The sequence below is a fragment of the Gigantopelta aegis genome, chromosome 6 (genome assembly GCF_016097555.1).
Source record: "Gigantopelta aegis isolate Gae_Host chromosome 6, Gae_host_genome, whole genome shotgun sequence".
In the NCBI taxonomy this organism is placed as follows: Eukaryota; Metazoa; Mollusca; class Gastropoda; order Neomphalida; family Peltospiridae; genus Gigantopelta; species Gigantopelta aegis.
The window spans coordinates 67,106,017-67,132,606 of record NC_054704.1 but is presented as its reverse complement, the minus strand read 5'-3'; the positions used below and the strand labels follow the sequence as shown (position 1 = coordinate 67,132,606).

Sequence of the window (26,590 nt, the reverse complement as noted above, 5' to 3'; positions counted from 1 at the left end):
AAAAAGAATGTGCATCTTACATTATTACATTTTATTCTTAAACTTTATTTTTTAAATTTAATTATTCGGGTTTTTTTACATTGATTGTGGACGGGAAGAAAAGGTTTAAAAAGATGTGCAAAAATAGCCACAGAATTTGTGTACATTTTTATTTCTCGAGTTTTCTGTCCCTAACAGCTGTAGTCCGTCTCTTCTTCAGTCTTGTGGAATATGTTGGTCATCATATTTACGTGCCATGACAGCAATATTGTTAATTAAATGCTATTTTTCTACTTTTGTATGTTTTTTTCACTTTATCTTGTATTAGTATGGTACATTACAGAACAAACTTAACATTTGCTAGTTTTGAAGTATGAACAAAATCAGTTCAGGACTTCTTTACTCAGTCACACATTCCATTTTAAGTCCATTTCATGCAGTTTCAAGTCAACTGACGTGAATGCAATATGGAATGGAAGTCTTTACACGTACCATGTTTTAGTCCAGACTAATTTTCATCACACATTGAGATGTTTTAAGTATTGTATATGCAGTACCAAATAGGCATCTCTAAAGTTTAATCCCAAATGTACACACAATCAAGTAAATGTACCCGGTCAGTTCTGAAATCCATTAATGTAACTTTATGAATAAGTTGTTATTAATATTGTGTATTTCTTGTTTACCATGTCATATTGTCCAAACACAGTGCTACAATAAAATAAATGGTTTGTCAAAAGCTTGTATTGTGTTCTTATTGTTAATCCAGTTTTAATCCTATTGTTTTGATAAACTTTTCCACAATTGTATTCACCTTATTTCCAATTTTGCATGTTAACTATGGAACAGTTTACAATTATCAATATTTTTACGAGCACACAAACTACGTTTTTGGTACCCTACCTCATACAAGTGTACATAAAAAACTTAGATTTTGTATCGATTAGAATATTTTATCGATATAACCCCCGTCTCTAGCACATATCTTTGTATACGGTTGTTTTATTGTTAATTAAATGACTGGCGAATACAAACTTTTCTGTTTCACTGAAAATGTCTAAATTACAGCTATTTGTTGTCTGTGCTGCTCTAGAACTAGTGACAGAAGAGATCTTTTAAATCCAGGATAACTCCTATCAAGATTGTTGATACAGCAGTTGTAGGGCATTAGTTGCAATGGAAGAAAGGAAATGTTTTATTTACGGTTATATGGCGTCGAACATATGGTTAAGGACCACACAGATATTGAGGGAGGAAACCTGCTATCACTACTTCATGCACTACTATTTTCGATTAGCAGCAAGGGATCTTTTATATGCACCATCCTATACCAGTTGTGCTGCCATTATTATTATGCAAACAAGTAAATGAATGTGTCCTCCGATCTAATTTGGAGGCACATTCCTCGAGTTACAGTTCTGAACTTATTGTTCAACACCACCACTATCACACCAGTGTTCCATTTTACGCACAAACCCACTGCTGCCACATAGGCTGTTCCTACCGAATAACAGCAAGGGATCTTTTACATGGACTTTCCCACAGGGAGGCACTACTACCAAAATGCTTCACATGCAGAGAGACCCTTTTGCAGGAGTAGCATACCAACACCAATTTGCTGTTCATTAAAAAAAAAAAATGAAAACCAAATGTTGCCAAACAGTTTATTATAATGTCAATCAACTTGAATAAACCCCCATGTGAAAAATAATTTCTATTCAACAATAGATACAGCCATATTTGTTTTTTAGTTTTCACAATCCATGTATAAATTAAAACAAACTGCATATCTTGGATTAAATCAACAAATAGTCAACAAGGTTACATCATATACATATATACAGTTGTACATATATGAGTGTGTTGGTGTGTGTGTTTGCATGCACACATAAACAATAAAACTACCTTATGTACAACCATCCACACTGATTACATGATACATGTACAATATTTTGATCAACCACAGAAAAATAACACCTCGTTTTGTCATCACATGTATCCAACTGGTTGCAACTCGATTGTAAATGCAAATATCATAGCTATACCCAAGGTTTCATTATTAATAATAATAATACACTTTAAAAATATACGCTAATCGTGCAACACTTCAATCAAATTTGTGGTCTAATATTTATATCATCCTAACTCTGCTTCACTTATCTACACTGAATAATCCACTTGGGTGGTTACATCTTAAAGAATAATACCGTCTAGTTAGTAACTCTTGGTGTAGTAATGGCATGTCAGACATTTCAGGTTGTCTTTGGAGGGTAACAGGACTTGGCTGGGGGAGTTTAACTTTAAAATTTACATGCAAATCACAAATATTTATTTCTCAAAAAGATTTTTGAGATGTTCGTTAAGTATTGAATAAGATCATTTAGCAATTCTTTAAAATCCAATGGCTTTATTCTGTGAAGGTAAGAATGAGGAATTCCACATCTGTTCTGAACAGCATAAACACAACCAATGTCAATAAACTGTTGTTGTTTTTAACTTGTAACACGACAAGTAGAGGGGGCAAATTTAAAATAACATTTGTGGTTTGAAAATGGTATTTTCTGGCACTAAATATAGTAAATTTATCTATTTCTATAATTATCACCCATTGATATTGACAAAATTTAATGATTAACATATTTTTATATTACTGTAATATGACTCGCACATAGGTACTTACTACAACAGTTCACATAGCAACATGCTTTAAGATATACACATCGGGTTTTGTTAAAATGAAATGAAATTTATGAAATATATGTGGCCAACAAATAACACTGCTCAGTTAGAAGTACTGTAACACAATACGGTTGAATTATATGCTGGTTAAGACCTGAAGTTGTATAAATTACTCCCAGTCAATCCCCAACCCCCAATCTCTCAGTACATATATTAATGCTTCCAAACTGAAGTGGTACCATTGATCATAACAAAGGTCTGGACTGTAATATTCTGCCATCAAGCACAAAATGCAATATAATCTTTTATAAACAGATGCAAATGCAAATGGTTTTAAAATGATCATTTGGTTATATATATTGGTTATATATATTACTAAGAGTAAACAGTTAGATGACAAACAAATATTAAATACAAAAACATATTTAATAAAAACAAAAAATAGCACACAAAAATCAGCAGTTACTAATGTTCTGCATAATAATGTTACCTGCAGAACATAATAGCATTTTTAAAATGTTTTATTGCAGTTGGCAATATTTTTATTACCACACTCAAATTTATAACTTATCTAACACAAACAATCTAGCAGGCAAACCATACTAAAAATAAGTCAATATACAAGAATATTATACAAAATACAAGAATGTATTTTGGGCACTTTCTGTTCACGACTTTGAAAGCATCCAGCATTTTAGTGAAAAGAGTTAACATTCTTTTAACATGAACAAAGATATAAATTATTTTAAATAACAATATGACACTGAATACATGAACCTAGAATGAACAATATACAAAATCTAACAACAGAAATATATATTTAACAGTTGTAAATACTTTATAAGTTGTTCTGTTTTATTATAAAACAAGGTTTTGGAACTGCAAACAATACTGATAAATACCATTTATTCTGCAATTACTATATATATTGGCAAGATATGATGACCAAAAATATAGCTTCATGGAACGGAACTACTTTTATACTAGTTATGATCAGCAAAGGAATTGTGTACTGTTAAATGTTACTAATGTTTTATTTCCAGTTGATGGTTTTGATTTTTAAAAAACATTTCAAAGACAATTTTTGTTTTAAAAATAATAAATAAATTGTTATTATTTAAAAACTATTTTGTTTTGGTCTAAAATTGTCTTCAAAATTATTTTTAAAATAAAAATCAAATATTTAACTGGAAATAAAAGAATAAGTAACTTTGAACAGATTAACATTACTTTGCTGATCACAAAACAGTATTTCCTTCTCGGAAAGTCATCATATCCTGCCAATACATATAGTGATTACAGGATAAATCAAATAACCGGTTACCGTCTCAAGATATCCTGCTCACATTGAATGGCGAATGCTGCTTGACAGAGCCTCGTGGCAATTGTCATTGTACTTTTGCAGGATAAAGCCAGCATCTTAAGACAGTAACCAGTTATTCTCTATATATACATGTATAAAACACATACAATGGCACACTGGTCATGGGCACTGGCTATTTGTAGTTAACATTTCTACCCAACCATCCCTTTATTTTAGTTATCTGAAAGAATTTATCTTTATTGTGAGATAGATCAGAGTATAATTTTCAAAAAAAAGGTTTTGATACAAGAACCCATGTATTATTCAATACATCGTCATTAGATCATGGTCAGTTAAAGGCACTGTCCCCAACCAAGTCATCAGTGACTATGTAATCACATGATAGTGTTTAATTTTTTAGGATTTACAAGAAACACAGCTGGTAATAAATAAAATACTACACTTCTTTCAGTTTAAAATAATTTCTGTGAATTCATACATTAACAAGAGGCCCATTGGCCTAAACAATCACCTGAGTAAACTGCTGATCCCACCTACCAGTCATGGAGTGCATGACACCCATTTTTGTGGGAGGTCAGAATGACTAAATTCAGTTGAAAATGGCCTAATAGTTGTGAGGAAATTACAGTTTAAATGCATTTCTCTATACAAATAGTAAACATCACCCTTCTCCAGGCACACATCATTAATAAAATTCACAACTTTAACAAACCATCTGACGACTTTTACATAGCATATGAAAACCATTCAGAAGCTTCCAGCAAAATTGCTTGGAATTAGTCGAGTAGTTTAAATGCAATTCTTTATATAATTATATAAAACTTCAACCCACTCCCTGGGTACAAACGGGGGACCCAAAAATAAATTAGAAAAACCATTAAATATATGAAGACTACTCACAAGTAGCATTTCTGGAAATAGAAAAAAACAACGTATTTTCTAACTTGGCTTAATTTCCCCCTTTTAGGTGCCACCCCTCAGGCCTTTGGAGTGAAGACAGAATGATCAATTTCACAAATTTGTTTCTCTGTGTTCCCACAAAAATCTGGTTGGAATTGGAAAAGTGATAGCAACCACTCAGTTGAACTGAAATGGAATCTAGCTAGATTCCATTTTTGAAAACAAAAAACCCCACAAACACCCCACAAAAATTGTGTAGTATTCTCTATATATTACAAATGGTATCTCCAAGTAGTATGCTTTTTTTTCAGAAAACAGCTTAAATCATGTTTATACATAATGCTCTGTTTTATTATATCCCATCATATAAACGATACGGACATCTGTCAGCTAGTCATTATAATCAGGCCAGACCTCACATCATGTATGTTAAAATATCTTGTGACAGGTAACTTAATGAAACTTATTTCTTCAATTTTATCGGTAAATTTATTTGTATTTTTATACTTACAAAACAACTATTTATTTTTGCAAACAAATAAAAATGATGTTTCTGGTTTTCTAATTGGTTGTAAATGGAGGTTGTGATATATACATGTTTGTTAGTTCAGATATCTCAAAACAAGTTATCAATTCTTTAACAAGATTCTATATATTATCAGAAAATCACAAGAAGGGAACTAGATAGATTAACAAAGCACACAAAACAATAGTGGTGAGCATCATTAGCACCAATTACACATTATCAAATTACATTGATAAAGAAAGCAATGAACTATTACTTTTAAGTGGTGCTGTAATAGCAGATTTAAAAATTAATAATAAAATAAAAATGTTTTAACCTATCCATAAAAATATATTCTTAATTATTAAATGATCACAGAAAAGACCATGCCTTTTTAAATTATACAACAAAATATAACTTATTAATTTTTTTTGTGACACAGTGAAACATTTTTTTTCACTTTCAAAACTGCTACTGTGCATGTGGTCTTTGTGAGACAATGGTGAGTATATTTCATTCCTACACTTAATACTGGATTTGTATAACATTGGCACTGGCTTTCACCCAGAGAGGTGTTAACAGCTGAACTGGAAATCCATGACCATTAAACCACTAGCTATTAACACCCGACATACAGCCAAGTTGTGTGCCCAGGGCAACATGCTCAGACCATAACTGGATCATGAAAATCAAGCTAAAATGAAAAACCAAGATAACCTGTAGCTCACTTTACACTACAGAGCACAGCCTTATTAAGTAGTTCCACCCTGAACAGAATTTACTGCAACTTCTCACACAAAGGCCATACTCCAACACATCAGCCAAGCTATGTTATTCTGTGACAACTATCTTAAGTTTCTACTTTTTCAAGGGAGGATATAGAATTTCAGCGAAGGGTAGAGAGGAATAAAGTCCTCACTGTAATATTTGTATTAATTATGAACAAGGAACAATGTTTGTTGCTTGTATTTGGATTGCAAATTGGGGATTGGGCTAGTGGTTCCTGAATGTTGCAACCCCCACACCAGCACTAAATTCACTTCCAAGTCCTTAATTTTAACATTTAATAGATGCATCTGGTCATAGTTTTCTATAAATTCAACAGCTCATTATTGTGGTTCATCTGCAAAATCTGTCACTGTTAGTAAATAGCCAATATAACATACTATGAAGAATGTCAGTTGAAGTCTTTTAGTTCAGCACTCCAAGCATTTTATGAATTACAAAAAGTATTCAATTCAACCTTCACTTCAAATGGTTGTGGACAAGTTAATATATTTGTTCAAGAAATATCCACATTTATTTTGAGAATTAGTAATAAAGACAAGTTAAATGAACAGTGGAAGTTATGTAACATCATACCTCACTTTTAATCATTGGGGCATAAAAATTATCTTTTAAAAAGTCACATGCACTTATTTACATACATTCAAGTGATTATAAAAGAAATCAACTTAAACACACAATAATAATAATACAAGATGTTAGGAACCCAATATAGCTAACCAACAAATAGTATACAAGTAGTAGTAATTATACACAGATTTAGTAACATTAAGTACGTCTTAACTGTAAATTAGTTAAAGCTACTGTGAACACAAATGATGTAGCAAGTTAACTTCAACGAAAATCTGATTCAATGATCAACAAAAAACAGAATATAATTTGCTGTAACCCAACTTAAAATTATCTTTTTTAAAGATGGTGTTTCATGGCAACTGACCTACTAAAGGCATAGTCACACTGATTATGTTAATTGTGTACATATGTTCCTTTTCAGCCAGCACTCGCTACCATAAGCCATTTGGAAAACAGCTAGCATTAGCTATATTTTTCTGATTTATGACTACATGTACCCTGGTAGTTGTATTTCAATAAATACCAAAATATCAATAAAAAGTGGCATATGACACCTATGTAGCTGGTTGAGTAGTCATTTTCTGGACTAATTTAAAGTATGTTTATATTTGAGGCAATATTTTGCTGAGTCATTTTATATGTTAACTGCTGTGTGACATTGCCTTTAAAGCCCACTATCCATTAATGCAATTCTGCATACAATTTCTTTTGTGGAAATGTGTATTTTCCTATGTGAATTTTTGCAAGCGGATTCCTACAAGCATTACTTAGTTTCATTTGATTTAAGAATGCTTACTAAATACAAGGTCCTTACAATCAATGTCCTTCATGTCCCTTTTCATGTTTTGGTGATTATAATTTTTATTTATTCCCTATAACCTACATTATCTATATCATGATCCACTGACACGGCGAGGTATCTCGCATGTTTCAATGACCCGAAGAGCTCTACCAGCAAGAGCTTCGGCTCCTGTAGGGTCAATAAAACTGGATTGGTCAAAGGGTAGAAGCTAGACCAATGAGGATCACTGCCAATGCCATATATGGATGAGCTAAGGCAGTCTATTAACCACAGCTCAACCTACATTCACTGATGAGTATTCAAAGAAAAAGAATGCACATTATAAAATGATAGATTCTCCTTTTAGAAGTTCATCAACACATCTTCTCATAACCTTCATAACTGTCTTTTCAATATTATTGTCCTCGTTCCCATATAATTAGTACGTTATAACATCATCAGACAGAAAAATATCTCATTGGGGTTTTTTCTTGCAGTGTCCAGAAACACATATATGGTAAAGGTACTGTTCTATATGTTCCGGATGAATAAACGTACGCGCAAAATCACATCCATGAAAAGTGGGCCCATGGCCTGGTCAAATAAGTCAATAATGAATACACATGAAATATCGTTGTGGTGCAAGACATGGATGCATTATATACCATTTGAATTAAACGTATTGCTTCTTGAAACACCATCATATCAAGACAAACACTTCTCAGCTGGAAGCAGACCACATTCTGTAACTCAATACAACAGCACAAGTGAGCTTCAAAAACTGGATATCATATCTCTCTAGTGACCAGGTGTACCAAAACAAATATGACTAAATCACATTATTTTACAAGCCATTAAAATAATGACTTTGGTCGTCAAGTTGTCCACACACAAAGTCAAAAACAATACATGCATTTGCATAACTTCCTGCACTGAATTTTAAGGAGCTATTGCAAATTGGTAGCTGCCTGGTTTGTTCTTATTACTTAATTAAATATAATGATTTTTCACCTGACAAATTTAACATTTTAACTCTTTTGGACTTTTTATGCTATCTGTAAACCAAGACTGACAAGTGAAGACCCAAAAGAGTCACAACTTTGACAAAGTGATATAGTAACCCAAGAAACAATAGGATCACCATGCCAACCGATTCCCAAACAAAATGTAGAATTAGTTGCTGTCGTGAGTTTGTGGGGGACAAATGGACGGACAGACACACAATGCCTCTCATTTCCATGAAGAAGGGGAGAGATTTAAAAGGATTGTTTAACATTATAACCGAAACCAAAACTTTCAATACTGCTAATGATTTTAAACACTGCCATTTTAAAGTTCCAGGAACTGAAAAGATTTCATATAACTAATCACTGTTGAACACTCATGTATGCATTTATTTGTAAATAAAGACGCAGGAACAAAATTTCAACTGAGGTAATAGGGAGAGGTTCATGGTATTGGTACCTATTTCGTACAGATGGTATGGGAAGCAACTGTCTGTGCTAATATGTCATTCACAACACACATTTGCTTGCACAGTCAGAAACATATGCCAATAATAAAATGTACTATAAACAATGTCTGTTAAATTAAATTAATATGAAACTTAAATAAAGTTATACTAGAGGATGGCGGAGAACTATGTCTGACTACACTAAGTAAAAGCTTTGAAATATTTTAAAATGAAGAAAGGAAACAGTTTTTTCCTTTGCTCCCATGCTCCTATGGTTATGTTCCCTAGAACACTCTTACAGTGAATAATGGCAAATAATTTCTAACATACACCAAAAAACCCACAAAAATACACGATACAAGCACTAGTCCATAATGTCAAATTTAAACATCTAAACAATTCAAGCTTTTACTTTTCTTTTGTCTGCTAAAATTATCTTGTAGCTAATATACAGTAATAAACTACTGGTAAGTGGTTTTGTTGTACAAATATACATATCTTTTCACGTAACAAAATCAATAGTACGTACAAGAGATAAAAGACAAAGGCAAATTAATCAATGAAAAATATTTCATCCATCACCAACAGCCACCAAGACGTATTTTCAAATTTAAGGTCCTGGTTTTTGTGAGGAGCAAGTCTGCTGCAATGTCAGCCTGCAAATATCAAACACTAAAAACATACTGATCATGTTAAATACATTTTGATTGAAATAAAAAGAATTCCTTATTATTATATTTAAAAAAACAAAACAAACAATAATACTATTCTTGGGACTTGCGGGTAACTGCCTGTGGTTAGTGGCAACAGTTCTATGGATCCTGCTTAGTGACAGACACTTCACTGTAATGATTATATGACAACACTAACCCATCAACTGGCAACCACTTGACAACACTGGCAATATACACGTGAAATCTAGTTTTTTTGGCATGGCTTGACTTATGATGAACGGCTGTGTAATGTCTCGAATCCTTCACAACGAATGCTATTTCATGTTAGCTGAATTGTTTAAGTGTGGCGCCGGCCCGTGCTTGCTGGGCAGGGAGCACCTCTTTACCAAGTCTTCATACAAACCACCGTGGAGGAAACACACCAACACAACAGTCATATTGTCACAGCCCACTCCACCCATTTGGGAATCTGGTGCAAGGCACCTCGTCATCAGCTCTTCACATATCTGCAGGTGAAAAAAGAAAAGAAAAAGGCTGGGATTGTACTTGACACACTGACAGTACAGTGTCCTATTTTTAGGTCAAGAGAATTACTTGTCATGATTATTTAATCCACATCTCAACTACATAATAATTTCTCTACTCAAAGGCTATGTTACATTCATCAAGTTGGAAAAATAAACCTTTGATGTATATATTTTCATGTGTATACTCTTCAGTTCATTTCATATATGTTAATCATATTTATTATTTTCATCTGCTTAATATTCAGCCAATCCACACTTAAAAGTTAACAAATTATTTTCTTACAATATCTGGTTCCATTCTTTGAGCAATCCTGGCTCTAACAAAATCAACAACTTCTTGATTGGTTAGAACATCCCAGATTCCATCACAGGCTAGGACTAGAAATTCGTGATCTGGTTTAATAATTTTTTCTATGACATCAGGTGCAGCTGAAACAAACAACAAAGGTTGTTGGACAAAACCCATATAAAGTTAGTGATTTTAACTCATGATAAGCATACTTTAGAACAGCTTGTTCTAACTAGCAAATGGATTTTTTGCTTTACCTTCACTCAATGATAAAACAGCATGGACAAAGTCAAAGAAATTACGACTTTACAATTATAATGATATTTATACAAATTTGACTTCACTTTTCAACAATTATACTTAGAAAACATTTTGAAAATTAAAATGGATATGTATTTTAATTTAATCAATAGCTACCAAACTGAGGTAGTGTTGATTATTGAACAGAAATAGCCCAATGTTTCTGTATGTACAGACGTCTTCAAGTTAAAGGAAACTAAACTCCAACATGAGCATAATGTGTTGGAAAGATGCATACCCGGACCATCAACACATACTGACACTTTAAGAAATGAAAAACGCGTAATTTTAGAGTTAATAAAAAAACTTGACTATTCCTGCTAACGGGGGGCAGCCATTTTGTTTAGTTTTTGTGGCGTCCGATACTATAGCTTGGGGCGACGTGACGTCAGCTCTGTCCAACTCCTGTTTGCACAGTGTAACCAGACTTGTAAAACAACCAGACTTGTAAAACAACGTAAATGACTTGGAGTTACACAGTATTTTTCTCTCTTAAAAAATCCAAAGAAAAAATGCATATTATTAGGCCTATTGGTAGAGTACATTGGAGCAAAAACTACCACTCACAATACACAAGTGATAATTTTTTTTTTTTGGGAACTATGTGATTGGTCAGTTTTGTTATTTTAGATGGGAAAGTCTTCTTAATCAAGGGTTTTACAGAATTATTTACAGTAATAAAGCAGGACGGCTGATAATGTCCATTAACACTGTAGGGGCGGCAGGTTATTTCACAATATCCTGTATCTTAAAAAAACACTGGCAAGCATTTTTGTATGTGCGTCTAGACAGTGGTAAGCAGGCTACGGAAAGAAGGACCAATTAACTAAGAAAACATGCCGATTATCATGGCAGTATGTGGGTTAATGTATAGATATAACATAATACATAATACAGTTATTTCAACACTTTGACAGTGGTGGTTTATTTTGTATTGAGAAATGATATATACTTATTGCTGGCTTACTGGGATTGATGGTCCGGGTATGCATCTTTCCAACACATAAGGCTCATGTTGGAGTTGGTTTCCCTTTAAAAGTATTAGGCATTTATTAAAAAATAAGCCCTGTCACCCATTTACCACCTCTCCCCCCCCCCCCCCCCCCCCCCCCCCCCGACATAAACAGCAATTCCAAGTTAAAAAGGGTGGATTTGTGGAACTGATTTGTGGAACTTTACTTCACATGCTATGGGAAAATATGATAAATTTGCTCCTAGTCAAGCTGTGCTTTATAGATTTTAATTTCAGTAATCGCTAGGTTAAAGAGAGAGATTGTTTTGTTTAATGTAGACACACAAAGAATATGCAAACGACATTCTATTAGTACCTGTAACAATCTGTTCCTCGGGTCTTTTTTTGTCATTCTTCTTGAATACAAAATCACCAAGAGCTCTGGACAAGGCTAGGTTACCTTGTAAAAAAAAAAAAAAAAATCTAAATATTTGTTAACATAACACACTTCTTTAGTGCATTCCAGAATTAGAACATTTCAATAAAATACTTCCTCTGCATACAAAAAGCATTTACAAAGCAAAGTTGTTTTTTATTAAGATAGTTGGAAATTTAAGAAATTTATGGTAACAATATTGAAATAACTTAATTTTTCCCTCTATATGACAATATTCTACAAAGGTACAAATGTAAGCTAGTGGCATCGATAGGATTTTTCAAAATCAACCTACATGTTAAGTAATGTAATACGCAGCCTAGTTAATGATTAAGCCTTTTCTTTTTACTTTTAAATGTATTCTTCATAGGCGATCCATATACGTGAATATAAAATGTTTTTTTTAAATACCATCTGGATTCAGAATAAAGAAATAAATGGTATTGTTCAGTGCTGTACCATTAACTCTGTTGAATTCGACCCAGCCTCCTGCTGCAATGATTCTTCTCGTTTCTAGTTCATTGCTGGGCTTGTGGTCAAAGGACAACTGCTCCACTTCACCAGCCACACTAGCTATGGCTCTGGAGTCACCAACATTTGCCTATACAAATATATTTAAAAGTAAAAAAACACATCCATAACATGCTAATACCTACATGGTGTTTTTCAGATTTCAGATTAGTGTATGTTCTTGTAAGAACATGCCTACTGCTTACTTAAAGAATCCCATGGGTGTAAACAGTTACCCAAGTAAATTGTTGACCCCATCTACTATTCATGGAATGCATGATACCCAGTTTTAAAAAAAAATATTTGGGTATGTATGTCAGTGTATGTGTTGTGTGTGTCTCTGTGTGTGTGTGTGTGTGTAGTTGTGAAGACATTACATTTTAAATGAATTTTTCTATACATCTCTAGACATATTTACACCTTCTAAGGCACAAACATCAATGAAATTCACAACTTTGATAACCATCAGACTTTTACACATGAAGTCTATTCAATTATAGCATTTCTGGAGGTAGAGATTTTTTTTTAATAGGGTTAATGTTTCCCCTTCTTGGTTCTGCCCCTCATTCCCGGGGTGGGGGGGGGGGGGGGGGGGGGGGGATGTCAGGGAAATCGGAATGACCAAATTCAAAAATTGTTTCTACATATTCCAAGGAAGCTTGCAATAGATTTGGTTGGAATTGGTCAAGTAGTATGAAAAGATTTGCTTTTTATTTGCTTAATTTACATTTTTTGGGTCCCACCACTCAGGTTCATGGGGGGATGGGGGGGGATGGGGGGGGGGGTTGGGATGTGTGTGTCATGACCAAATTCACAAATTAGTTTTTCCTTATACCAAGGAGGTTCCCATAAAATTTGGTTGAAATATGTTAAATGGTTTTGGAGAAGTCGAAGAATTAACACTTTAATATTTTTCTCTATATAACTGCATGCAAAGTAAAAATTTATCCTCTTCCCGGTGACATACGTAGGAACCAACATGAATGACATTCGCAAATTAGATAAACCATCTATAGACATTTACATATATGAAAACTATTTGGTTACATTTGTGGAAGTAGAAAATATATGTGTATGTGTGTGTGTGTGTGTGTGTGACAATGACCACATTTATAAATTTATTTCTCCGTGTGCTAAGGAAAGAAAGAAATGTTTTATTTAACGATGCACTCAACACATTTTATTTACGGTTATATGGCGTCAGATATATGGTTAAGGACCACACAGATTAAGAAAGGAAACCTGCTGTTGCCACTTTATGGGCTATTCTTTTCAATTAGCAGCAAGGGATCTTTTATATGCACCATCCCACAGACAGGGTAGTACATACCACAGCCGTCGATATACCAGTTGTGGTGCACTGGCTGGAACGAGAAATAGCCCAATGGGCCCACCGACGGGGATCGATCCCAGACTGACTGCGCATCGTGCGAGTGCATCACCACTGGGGGACGTCCAGCCCCACTGTGTGCCAAGGAGACTGGCCTTGGTGATGCAGTGGTTAGGCCATCGGATATAAGGCTGGTAAGTACTGGGTTCACACCCTGGTAATGGCTCCATCCAGAGCCAGTTACGGCTACTACACAGACGTCTCCCTCACTAACCACCAACATCTAACCATTAATCCTGTCCTGATAGCCGAGGTCTCACTACACAGTTGACTTTCAGGTGAGAGTTCATTGATCACGGTCCACTATAGCTCCTAATTGTGACATGTTATGGTTCACACATTCACTTCTAGGAAATGGTGAAGAATTAAAACAATATGTATGTTTAATGGTAAGCCTTCTGGCTGTATTTTGCCCATGTTATTTTGTAATATTGTGCATTGACCTTATGGGACATGGGTGTATAGCACAAGAGACAATCGGAGTGAATTGGTTAATGAACATCCTGTTCGTACCGGTACTACAGCCAGATCCGGTCATATAGAAAAAAACTGAAACAGAAATGTTCTCAATTTTGGAGTGAAAATAAATGCTTATATTGTTAGTGCTAACGAGAACCCGTTCTATTGGCAATCTTCATTTGAAGTTGGGCAATTTAACATGGGCTTCAATGGCAGATAACATCTGTGTATTGAGACCGGAGGTGTGTGCCCAGGACAGCATGTTTGGATATAAGCACAAAAATAAGAATAAATCAATGCAAATGAAGCTTCAAACAAAATCGCATGGATTTGGTCAAGTAGTTCTGGAGAAAAAGTTAAATTTCTCTATGCAGCTATAGTAAACTTCACCCCCACTCCAGGGACAAATGAGGGACCCAACATAAATGACATTAATAAATTATATAAACCATTTGTTGATCTTTATATATATATATATATATATATATCAGTGTTCTCGTGGAGGGCGGCCGCGCGGCACCACACCCTTCAAAAAACAAACAATAAACAAAAAGCAAAAAAAAAAAAAAACCAATCAAAGTTTTAATATTATTATTTTTAATAAAGATTTCAAGATATACGAAAAACAATAAAGATGTTTGTAAAGTGATCCCCTAATGTCGGATAAATTTTTTGTTATTTCCACCTTCATCGAATGAATCGATCGCTGTGATAAAATATTATCGCCAGCTGATAAAAAGTAGTTTCGTTTTTGTACAGACAGTGTATATATTATTTGGCACCCAAGATAAATTATTTTAATGATAAACACTACCACTTCCATTGTTTTTGTAAGTGGTGATATCCCCCCAAAATTAAAAGTTTATAATATTTTATAAAGAACTGCTGAATAAACAGAATGACGGAAACAACAGAAAGTAAAAATCATCAGATACAACCAATTATATCTGCAATTGAGGACAAAATATCAGACGATAGTTAGTGGAAACAAAAGACAGAATGACCGTTCTGATCACGTGACAAATTTGGCAGGGTTTTTTCAATCGGAGATTGCCGAATAAAAATGTTTTCATTGCTTAAATAAAATATAACTTTTCTTGTTTGTATTAAACGTACAAATGGATACAGGTATGGGACAAAATAGAGGCTGTTAAAAATACTGTTAAATTACGTTGGACTGTCGAAAATGTTTCGTCAATTGCTTTTTCGTACACAATGTGGCTTGTTTCCTTTGATGTCCAGTGTGCAGACTGATTGTTGTTTTTGTTTTTGGAGGGGGGGGGGGGGGGTTGTGTGTGGAAAAAAGTGTGCATTTGGAAATAGCGGAGATAGGTGCTAGAAAATATAGTAGGTGCTGGAAAATAAAGAGGGGCACAGAAAAATAGAGGGCGGAGAACGTAAAAGGAGGGCGGCAAAATGCAATAGCGGGGCGGGCCGCCCTGCTTAAATGGAGCAGCGAGAACACTGTATATGAAGATTATTCGGTTATAGCATTTCTGGAAGTAGAGAAGAAGATTTTCTTCAATTTCCGTTTTTTCACCCTCATTAAGCCATTATATCATGTATATCTTGCTTTTAAAAACTTAAGTTTTATTATATACTGTAGTATTCAGATTGGGTGCTATTTTAAAAGAAACAAACAAAACTATGTATATTGTATGGTCATGTACAAAAATAAAGTGTCTTGTTTTTTAATGTGGTCTTGTCAACTCTACATTTATTTATCTAATACTGAGTAATATAAGAAAGCATTTTTAATTTACATACACAATAAATTCTGTTATTTTTCAGTAATGCAACAACAGCTGTTGTACCAGCAAGTTCATCTTTCATGGAATCATCTAAAAAAAATATATATATATACACACACAAATATATAAATGCAATGCAGCAAGAAAGTATGGTCTGTCTGAATTGATCACATGCAGGGGCAGATGGCATTTAAAAACACACAAAAAAACATTAAATGAAATTTGATATAAACCAAGAATGTAGCGAGAAACTTGCAGCAGACCTACCAGATACAAATTCATAATTATGGTAGGGATGTAACGATTTATCGACAAGTCGCAATATTTCTCTCTACGATATGATTCACAATACATGCACTATTGTCGATATTTAAGTTCTTTAAAAATCAATATTTGTCATTTAAAGTATCAATTTATTTAAAATAAATGTATGATTTGTCAAATTTAAGTCCAATATGACCATACGCAAACCAATATCTTGACCTAGTTTCCGTTCCAGTAATCGGGAACCAGTCCACGCACGGCTGTACTTAATTTTGATTGGCAGATATCCAGATTTATAGCCAACTGCTTGCTCGAACCTTCACTTCATCAATATTTTTTTACATGTACGTCATCTTTGCAAACCATGAAGTTTATCCACCTGCGAAGTACAAGTCTGCCGTGTGGCTTTTTTTTCTTCTTCTGCTTACCAGCCTGTTGATAAACCACGTGTACCCAGGTGGATGAGGAAATCACTGTTTACAAGTAATCCTCTGATTTGGTGGCAGAACAATGAACATAAATTTCCAATGCTAGCTAAAATGGCTAAAACGTACTTGTGCATACCAGGAACATGTTTCAAGTGAAAGAGTATTTTCTACTGCAGGGGATATTATCACTGCCGAAAGAGCACAATTAAAACCACAAAATGTGGATCGTCTTATTTAAAAAAAAAAGAGCATGACTTTTTATTCAACAGTTGTGAACCATTGTGGTTGTTTTCCTTGCAATCATCACAAATATTTTAAGTCTGGATTTATTTTCATTGTTTGTGATCTATTATTAATACATTAATAATTTTCTAGAGCAACAATTCAGCATTTTTTAATTGTAAATGTAATATTGCGATACTTATCGCATCGTGAGGTGAATATCGTGATATGTATCTTATCACAACCCTACTGTATCATTACACCCCTAAATTATGGTGCCTCTTATATCCCCTATTTGAATTTTGGAACAGCCCTAATGGCTACATATACCAAAAACATTGCTTAGCTTTTAAATTAAAAATAGTATTTGAGATTCAGTATGAAAAGAACAAAATTAATAAGAAGTTAAATTATGAGAAGGCAAAATTAATAAATAAACTTAATATTGATACATAGTAATATGATATTATATCCATCTATATATCTATCTAAACTTAATACTGAAATATAGTAACCAGGGGTTTCCCTAGAGCGATAAGCCGACACGGCCCGTGCTCCCTTAGCCAGCCGAGTAAGCGCCTTCATGTCTAGTAAGTGCCTTAACTGCAGGACCGTGTCGGCTTAATTTGTAACATGTATACAAAACAATGGAGCTGTGATCCGTAACGTCATTCACCACACATTATCACATTTCCATTTGGTATCTCTGCAATTCTTTAGATGTTCACTTTGAGGTCCATTGATCGCACCGTTTTAATTATCGGCAGGCTTGTGCTGGTCACGTGGTACAGGTGATCGGCTACTACTAATCCGCCAGATAACTGCTTGTTGTAATAATGTCTGTATGCTTGGGATTCCCGTGCCGAGCAATCAAGCTTCAAGGCCAATCAAAGAAGATGCCCATTGACAGAATCAACTGTACTATTTAACTCAATAAACAATAGGTGAAGCACTTTTTAATAGTACAGTTAAGTTGGCAATCAGTAATTTCTATCCTAACACCCCCTTCCCAAAACACACTGAAAACATCCAGGGCTCGCGCTGTCGGTAACCAATTTAGCCATAGGCTAATTAAAAATTATTTTTACAAAAAAATGGCTAATAAAATTTGCAAGTGGCTAAAATTTTGGCTGAGCCATTTTCTATCTTCTGGTGTGAACAAACGGTTACATAATCTATTCGACAAGTCAATGTCATACATAATAATACCAAATATTCAATTAGAGTAATAGCGATCTCGCGATTGGTAACGAGAAACGGTGTTATCCAGAATACAGCGTATGCCTTATGATGTTTGCTAATTTTAATAATCAAGGTTATTAATTTTAACGGCATGCATTCGACATGTATGACAGCAATGTGACGGCGACTCAATGTCTGGAAGATATGTCACTTGCTATTTTAATTTTGTAAAGTCTTTGAACCATAGTAATAAAAACAAACCGACGGTGCATGTCAATTTGAATACACATGCCAGTTCAGGGCAAAAAGACATGTCGGCTATCCCAAGGGCTGAGTTCAGCCAGACCGAGCGGAAACAAAACGTTTGCTACACTGGTTTGTGCGCTTCACGTTAAACCAAATGGACACGATGGACACCAATAAAATAGTTCACGAACGTTAGGAAGAACGTTCATTGGCTGAACTGAGGAAAGCTCTCAGCGTAATATACGTCACGCTTCAGAGTCAGCTGACACCCACGTGTCAAGAGATAGTGTTGCGGATATGAACAATACGATTACACAGGAGTAAATCTTGATGTAAATGTGTAGAAAAACAATAGTTGTTTGCATCAATGAATACCTAACTGCAGTTTCGTTATTTCCTTTGTCTTTGTTAATTTTGTACCTATGGTCGAGAGCACGCACTGAGATTGCGATCACAGGAAATGAACATGCAGTATTTATACAAATTGCAGTTAAAACGTACACTGAATTAGTTTACAATAATCATATTTGTTAGATAATGCTAGATATATATTTGTTAAACTGTGAGGTGACATTTAATAAGTTAGCTGGATTTTTAAAAAAAAAATTAAAATTTTATTTTATTAACGTTTTGGGGTGTTTTTGGTTGTTTTTTTATAAATGGAATATACTGTGAAGTCAGCATTCTTAGCTTAGGTATTTTACAAGCAGAAATCACAACAAGCATTTAACACGACGCTGAAATCAACAGCAACAACATGGCGCAAATTATGAAATTGTTGGGGGTGGGGTATTGGTGGGGTTTTTTTTTTTAAGTTTTAAACCCCCCCCCCCCCAAAAACTAAAAAAACCCACCCCACAAAAACAACCCCAACATGATTTGATGGATTGAAGGCAAACACTTAATTGTTTTCAACCCACTACCCCACTTCTTTTGGCTTGATTTTTGTGTTATAAGGATGCTAAATATGTAAGCGCCTTAAAAAAATCCTGGGGAAAGGCCTGGTAACATGATACTCTCTCTCTATCTATCCATTCAGTACTTTGTGTAACACAAAAATATAATACAGTGAAATATTTACCCCTCTGCATTTCGTCATCTAAAGCTAGGAACCCAGAAATCATTGCATCAACAATGTTCCCATGAACTAAAATAAAACAAAGCATCTAAAAGTTAATTTTAATTCATAATAATATTAAAATAAGTATCAAAACACTGAAGGCCTCCACAACAAACTGTTTTATTAATTTCATGTATGTATTGATATATAGGTGAAAAGAGTACACACATTTTTCTGGACCCGTAAGGGCAACTGAAGTAGTTTTAAATTTGTTTGATAAATGAATGCACAGTTTTTTTGGCAATTTCTTGAAAACTGCCTTGATGGCATGGCTCAAATTTTTCAACCTAGCAGATGATTAAGTGGTTTTGCTAAATAGTCATAACAAATATGATTGATGGCAGCCTTTTTGAACTGCATTATTCAGAAAATGGCTTTATAAACATTTTTCAACTTCCAGTGCTCTTTGGAATGTTGATTAGGATTGTTCTTACCATATGATGTCTGTGCAAGTATCTTCTTGTGTAAGTGTGTACTTGCATATTGGGCAATCTTAACTCCTAAAAAAACAAAATTAAAAGGTAATCACCACTTGGAATTACATGATATACATTACATGCAGTTAACAATTTCTCAGGCATAATTTAAAAATGTTGGTGACATTCAAAGTCAATTATTGTGGTGATCTGGACAAAGCATAAAACTAAAAACAAATAGTATTTAAATGCATTTCCACTGATCAAATGCTAAAAAGGTGAGATACATGTAGGTTTCAACATAACTTTTTTCTTTCTTTTTTTACATTTTGCATAAATATTACAGTTGACTTTCTTTATAGCGATATTCATTACAACAAAATATTCAGGTACCAGCACACTGTTACAGGGAACAAATGTGCATCCATTTGATTTTGATCCTTACAACGCAATATTCTACTTCTGGTACCCACTGTAATTTTTGGTAACAAATGTGTATTTCCAATGCAATGTTTGTTCTTTATTACGGGACACTGATTTACTGGCAGGTGTATATCTGATAATTAGCAAAGTTCTTTTGTCAAATAGCTGCAACTTTGAACAGTGTTTTTGAGTGCAGCCGGTTCCAGACATAGATGACTTGCGCACACTGATTAGCTGTGGTTGATTGTGCATGCCTGTCAAGTGCAGTGTAGTGATTACAAGTTCTATCGTTTAACACTAGTGTCTCGGGACCAGGGTGGGAAAGTAATATAAATATCGCAAATTATGTTGTTAAGAGTCGAGTTACTCTTATCAATTATTCTTAACTGACAGTTTGGGATATACCAACTATTTTTCATTCATTTATGATTTATTAAGGGACTGAAAAGTTGGTTCGTATAGCCGAGATTAATTGATACTGGACATCAAAGCAAAAGGAATACCCATTAAACTTACCGCCATGTCCATCGAAAACGCCAAAGAAACATGCATCCTTGTCATTAGCAAGAGACAACAAGTGTGTATGGGCATCTTCCATACCTAATACAGTTAAAGAAGTTTCTTATATACAGGTGAACAATCTATTAAAACACATTTCTATGATTAAAAGAAGTCATTATTAAATTATACCATGGTAATACAAGTATGCATGGGTAACATATAAGATGATTCAACATATATGGCTAATTAAAAATGTATATATACAATAAATAAATTATGTACTGTGTCATGAAAGTATTGTGAATAGTCATCAACTTAATGGACAAGTTATATTACAGAAAACACAAGCTCATTGTTTTAGCAGCAAGTTGAGGTTAAAACATGACTGTTGTTTATAATTAATTGTAAGCTGGTGTTCAGTGTTAAATGAGCATTTCTCACCAGTTTGCTTCGAGTGAATTTAATAACTTATTGCCAGGAGTAACATTTTCAAAAGTTTAAAGTATAAAGTAGACATGTGTCTGATTTCATGGTAAATATATTGTAGTATTGATTCTAATATCTTTGTCTATTATATTTTTGCAAAGATAATAATACTATTGCATAGATAAAACTTAAAAGTACTGCAATCAGTAGTCCCTGTTTTCGCAGTACACCCACACCCACACCCACACTATTAATAAAGAAAAAATACAAGATAACACAAAGGATACTGATTCTCCATCCTTGCATGCAGGAAGAGCCAACCTTGAAAAAGTTGTTCTCACATTTGGATGTCTCCTTTGTTGTTACAGGCTCGGACAAAGTTTGACCCATTACTGAAACACTATAAAGCAAATAAAATGTATACATCTTTACTGTAAATATACATACATTTAACATTCGCAGCGTCATGACAGCATCAATAGTAATTTCATTTATACAATTATATTTGGTATATCTCAGCCCTCAAAATTCAGATCATCTTGTGATGGCAATTTAGTGCAAAATAAATACCTGATAAAGATGAAATGCCATCACAGATCAATTTTGTAACAGCTTTTTGTAGCAGTACTGCTGAGCCAACGCAAATTTTGATGGCTTATTCCATTTAAAATTTGTATATATGATAAAGATTATTTTTGCTCAAGAAAAAGTTTACACATTAACATGGTCGAGCAAATTATTAATATTTCAAAATAAATTCCTTGATCATGTTTATAGGAAAATGAAACTAATTCTGAATATGTCCAATATGGATACTGAATGTACGAGTCTATGACATAATATATGGTTTAAAATATTAATATTTTACTCTAGTGATGTTGTAGTTATGAAATTTGGCATCGGTTCAATTACAGGTTTTGGTTTTGACATTCATGAGTATAATATGGTTTCAGTTTCATATCTGTTTTTGTCAATATTTTAATCAAATTTGGAATGGAAACATGAAAACGTAACAAAGGTCATATAAACTTTTGGCACAACTATATCTTAATATAAAACATGAACAAAAAGAAATGTCATATGGAACAATAATTTTCCTGGCCTGTGGAACCATAGAATAAAACTTAATAGTCAGCCATAATAGTAAATATAAAAATTCAGATATTATCACTAGTGAAAAATATTTTCCATTTAATTTTTATTAATGTTTTTTCCATATATAAAATAAACAATTAGTCAGCATGAAGTAGAGAAAATAACAAAAACCTGGGCTAGCTCGCCAAATTCGTCGAATTTCCAAAACAACTGACAATTTTTTTTTTAATTTGGGGAAGTAATTTCATATAATAATTTATATCTTGTTACAAAATAACAGGATTTTTGCAATTTTTCATGTTTAATAGATGATTTCCCTAAATTTTCTGCTGACCCAAAGCTAAGCACTGAAAACAGTAATTAAAATATTTCTGGCAAAGTGAATAATTTTACCACTTACAATAAGATTAAGAATGTCTGACATCATGATAAGCGTTTTATTGGGGACAAAAATCTTAATTCTAATTCGGATGCAAAAAAAAGAAGACATTTTCCAGTCACAGTGTTAACAGTGAATCGAATACCTATATGTACTTTTGTTTTCTTGGAAATTTACAGAAATAGCCAACATTGGAAAACCCACTAGGAAAATCTTGGGCAAAGTTTGAGTACAAAGTAGGTAATTGGTAATCTTTATTTATATGGAGTATGCTCCCCCGTTAAATTTGTTTAGTTGTTTTTACATCGTAACATGTAGATGCATGTGGGTGTCATATAACTTATAAGTGCCACAAAAATCTTACAGCGTTGAAGGTATGAAAAATGCTGCAGTGCCTTACCTGGTTTACATACTTTTATTAATGTCAAAACAATAATTTGAAAAGAAGACATTTGAGCTATTGTCCAGTCCGTACAAATTTATACGCGACAACCACACACATATCAAAGCATCCATATGGCGCCATACCCAAATGTTTTTGCTGATTTTTTTTTAAAGTTAACCTTTTGACCAAATTAATTACTCTTATCATTATTGAATGATTTTCTTAACCCCAACCCTAATCTTAATCCATGTTCTTTCTGGGGGAGGCCCCCCATACCCTCTGTTGACTGTGGTTGCATTAAATTCCATAGCGTCATATCCATATCCAAAAACACTGTGACGGAAATGTTTGCCTTGGTGCCCCTCCAACTTGCCTTAGTGCCCTAATTTTGTTTTCATTAAACCAAAGGCAATACTTGCCGTATCCACCAAAAATTGAAATTCGACCCAATACTTTTCTATTAAATTTGGATCACTTAAAAATTACACGGGCAAGTCAAGTGTTGACATAACTTGCCTGAATGGCAAGTCCAAAAAATTCCATAGTGCACACCCTGGGTATGTGCTCTCCTGTCTGTGCAAAGGCAGGGAACATTTTGTTTTCAAAATCTTGATTAGCAATATTTTTGGTCCATTGAAAATTGATTAGCAAGTACTGTTTAATGTTTTAAAATTGTATAGTGATCTCTGAAATTTATGTAGTGAAACATGACATGATACTGAACAAAATGTTCCCTGGATGGTACATATAAAACACCCAATATTTGACATGCAATAGCTGATGATTAAGAAATCAATGTGCTCTGTCGATGACATTAAACAAAACAAACGTTTTCATTGAAATGTGTTGTTAAATAACACATCCCTTCCTTCAGAGGAATTGCTTTTGTCCAAACGTTTGATCAGTGAATTTTTAAATTTGGTGATTTTTTTTTTTAATAGACTTTGTAAATTTTCGTCTCAAAGTGTCTTACATTTACTTTTTATTACTTAACTATAGCACCCCCAGACTTGTTTGGAGTAATTGTGGTATAACCGATCATGTATCGTACCATCATACAATTTCGATCAACATGTTTCCGATACTTTGTTTATAACTGCATGTATTGCTAGATTATGCAAGATATTACTTTACTATCAGCATGAACAAAAACAACAGTGTCTTTTTTTCTCTCTCTATTAAAAATGCTTCAAGTCAACCTACACATTTTATGTTTTAATTATAATACCAGAAATATTGTGCATGTTATTAGTTTTTGCTAATGCAAAATGTTGGTACTAATAAAATGCCTCGCATAGCGAACTCCAATTATCAGAAATACCTGCAAAGTTATCGTCTGCTATGCTGACATTAGACCTGTCAAAGTTAGATGATATGCCATGTGATCCTTACACTAAACAATAAAAATTATGGACGACTAGTTGGGATACCTCTTATGTCATTCACAGCAAAGTTCTTTTCAGTAATTTCTGATAGGGGCCTCTTTACATGTACATTTACATAAAAATATTTTAGTATAAATCAAGGTGGTTTGGTGGAGTTATATTTTATGAAAATATATAGTTCTCTATCTCTGTCAAAGTACTTAAGGTGACAATCCGAATATTACTTCCCTTGACACGTAGAAGAAAAGAATTAGATATTAATTTATGATAAGAACATAATGTAAACATGTTTTCTGTGAACACTGTTTATTGGTCTGAAAATTATTTGATATTTTTTTACAAGTTTCAAACATTTTATGATTTTATTTTCAAAAGAAGAATTTGATGTAAATTATTGCACGGAGTGTAGACTATACACTACCATAACAAGGACAAAAATAGACAACCAATGAAACTATCGAAACTGTATTACGCTTGTCAAAATATAGCGGAAACACCTGTACGACTAAGCGGCTTGTTTTTTTGGAAGGAAAACTTGATGTTCATGGGACATTATCCATTTATCGTAATAAACTAATGTTGACTTGAGATAGGTAAAGTATTATTGTATTTACGAAGTATTGTTTTTATTATATTTGAATTTTCTGCTTATCGTATCGAAAACACGACACCAGGATAAGTTACTGAAAAAATTTCATGAGTGCATCTACATGATCAATAAGTAGTCTTCAAGTATGTACACAAACTCACTAGGTTATTGGGACTTATAGTATCAAATGCAGCACAAAACAATACACTATGCCTATAAATCATTAAGTTACTAAATGTCAATGATAACGAAATGTATTAACACTGGCGTAGGAAGCGTGGGTGTGGGTGCAAGTCCAAGTGCCCCCTCCCTCACTTTTTAGCTGCAGCAATGGTTTATATACATTTTTACATTTATATATGTTCACCAACCCTCACCCCTACATACACACTTTTTGGCACCTTCCTACGCCCGTGATTAAGTTTAGTCGTGTTTTATAAAATTGTGTTTAAAGTAAACTGTTGCCAGTGTTGGCAGTGTTGCTGTGCATCCTGTCATTAAGAAATTGAATTATTTGATTGTTGTACATGCTGTCATTCATGTAATTCACAAAATACGGATTTTAAGTTACAGACGTTTTCCAAGCAGCTATGTTCCACGAAAGCTCATTAAATTTACCTTCATTCACAACAAAATAAATTGGTACACAAACCAAAACCACTTTCCAGACGTCCATTGATTGAACCTAACAACTGCTGAAGTCTAAAATATTAATTCGCGTATTATAAAATAGTACCACATTTAGTAAAGATGTAGACGTAATCGCGTTCATCGCATTGCCTTCTAATATGTAACACAAATCATAGTTAACGATATTACTCTAAAATATCTTTACTGGTTAATAATTACTTGCACTTTGTTTGTTAGTGCATTTATGAGTGGCGTAGATATACACCAGTCTGTCAGTTTTGAAAGGCTACCACTGGCGTTATAATTAAATATAGATCTATTTTTTATTCGCGGCGGGTATCTTGGGTCTTTTGCGTTTGTTGCTGTTGCTTTAATTATAATGATTGATGTTATGTTTTTAAATATGTTAGCAGCATTGCGATCTGTGTGGATTTTATTTTGATGTCTTCTCTCCACACAAAGAAGTATTTTGCCTGGATAAAAATAACTTTAAGTTAGCCATCTTGGATTTAGAGTGTGCATAAACATCCGAATTTTCTTTGTTTGTATAAAAATAAATGAGGTAAATGCAAGGCGTACATTAATGATATTGTACGTTGGAAACGTGTTTGTATTGTCCTTGAACTAGTTA

The 26,590-nt window shown here is 33.7% G+C and overlaps 1 protein-coding gene across 1 annotated transcript; it reads right to left on the bottom strand.

Annotated features, from left to right (window-relative positions):
- Window positions 1–1,629: 1,629 nt before the first annotated feature.
- LOC121375864 (probable protein phosphatase 2C T23F11.1) lies at window positions 1,630–26,014 on the bottom strand. Its single transcript, XM_041503539.1, has 10 exons — window positions 25,948–26,014; window positions 21,784–21,896; window positions 21,086–21,169; window positions 20,165–20,230; window positions 19,692–19,757; window positions 16,285–16,358; window positions 12,618–12,759; window positions 12,099–12,182; window positions 10,465–10,610; window positions 1,630–10,160 (listed from the first exon to the last, which is right to left on the bottom strand). The coding sequence occupies exons 2-10, from the start codon at window positions 21,884–21,886 to the stop codon at window positions 9,969–9,971; spliced, it is 957 nt and encodes a 318-aa protein (XP_041359473.1). The 5' UTR covers window positions 21,887–21,896; window positions 25,948–26,014; the 3' UTR covers window positions 1,630–9,968.
- Window positions 26,015–26,590: the final 576 nt, after the last annotated feature.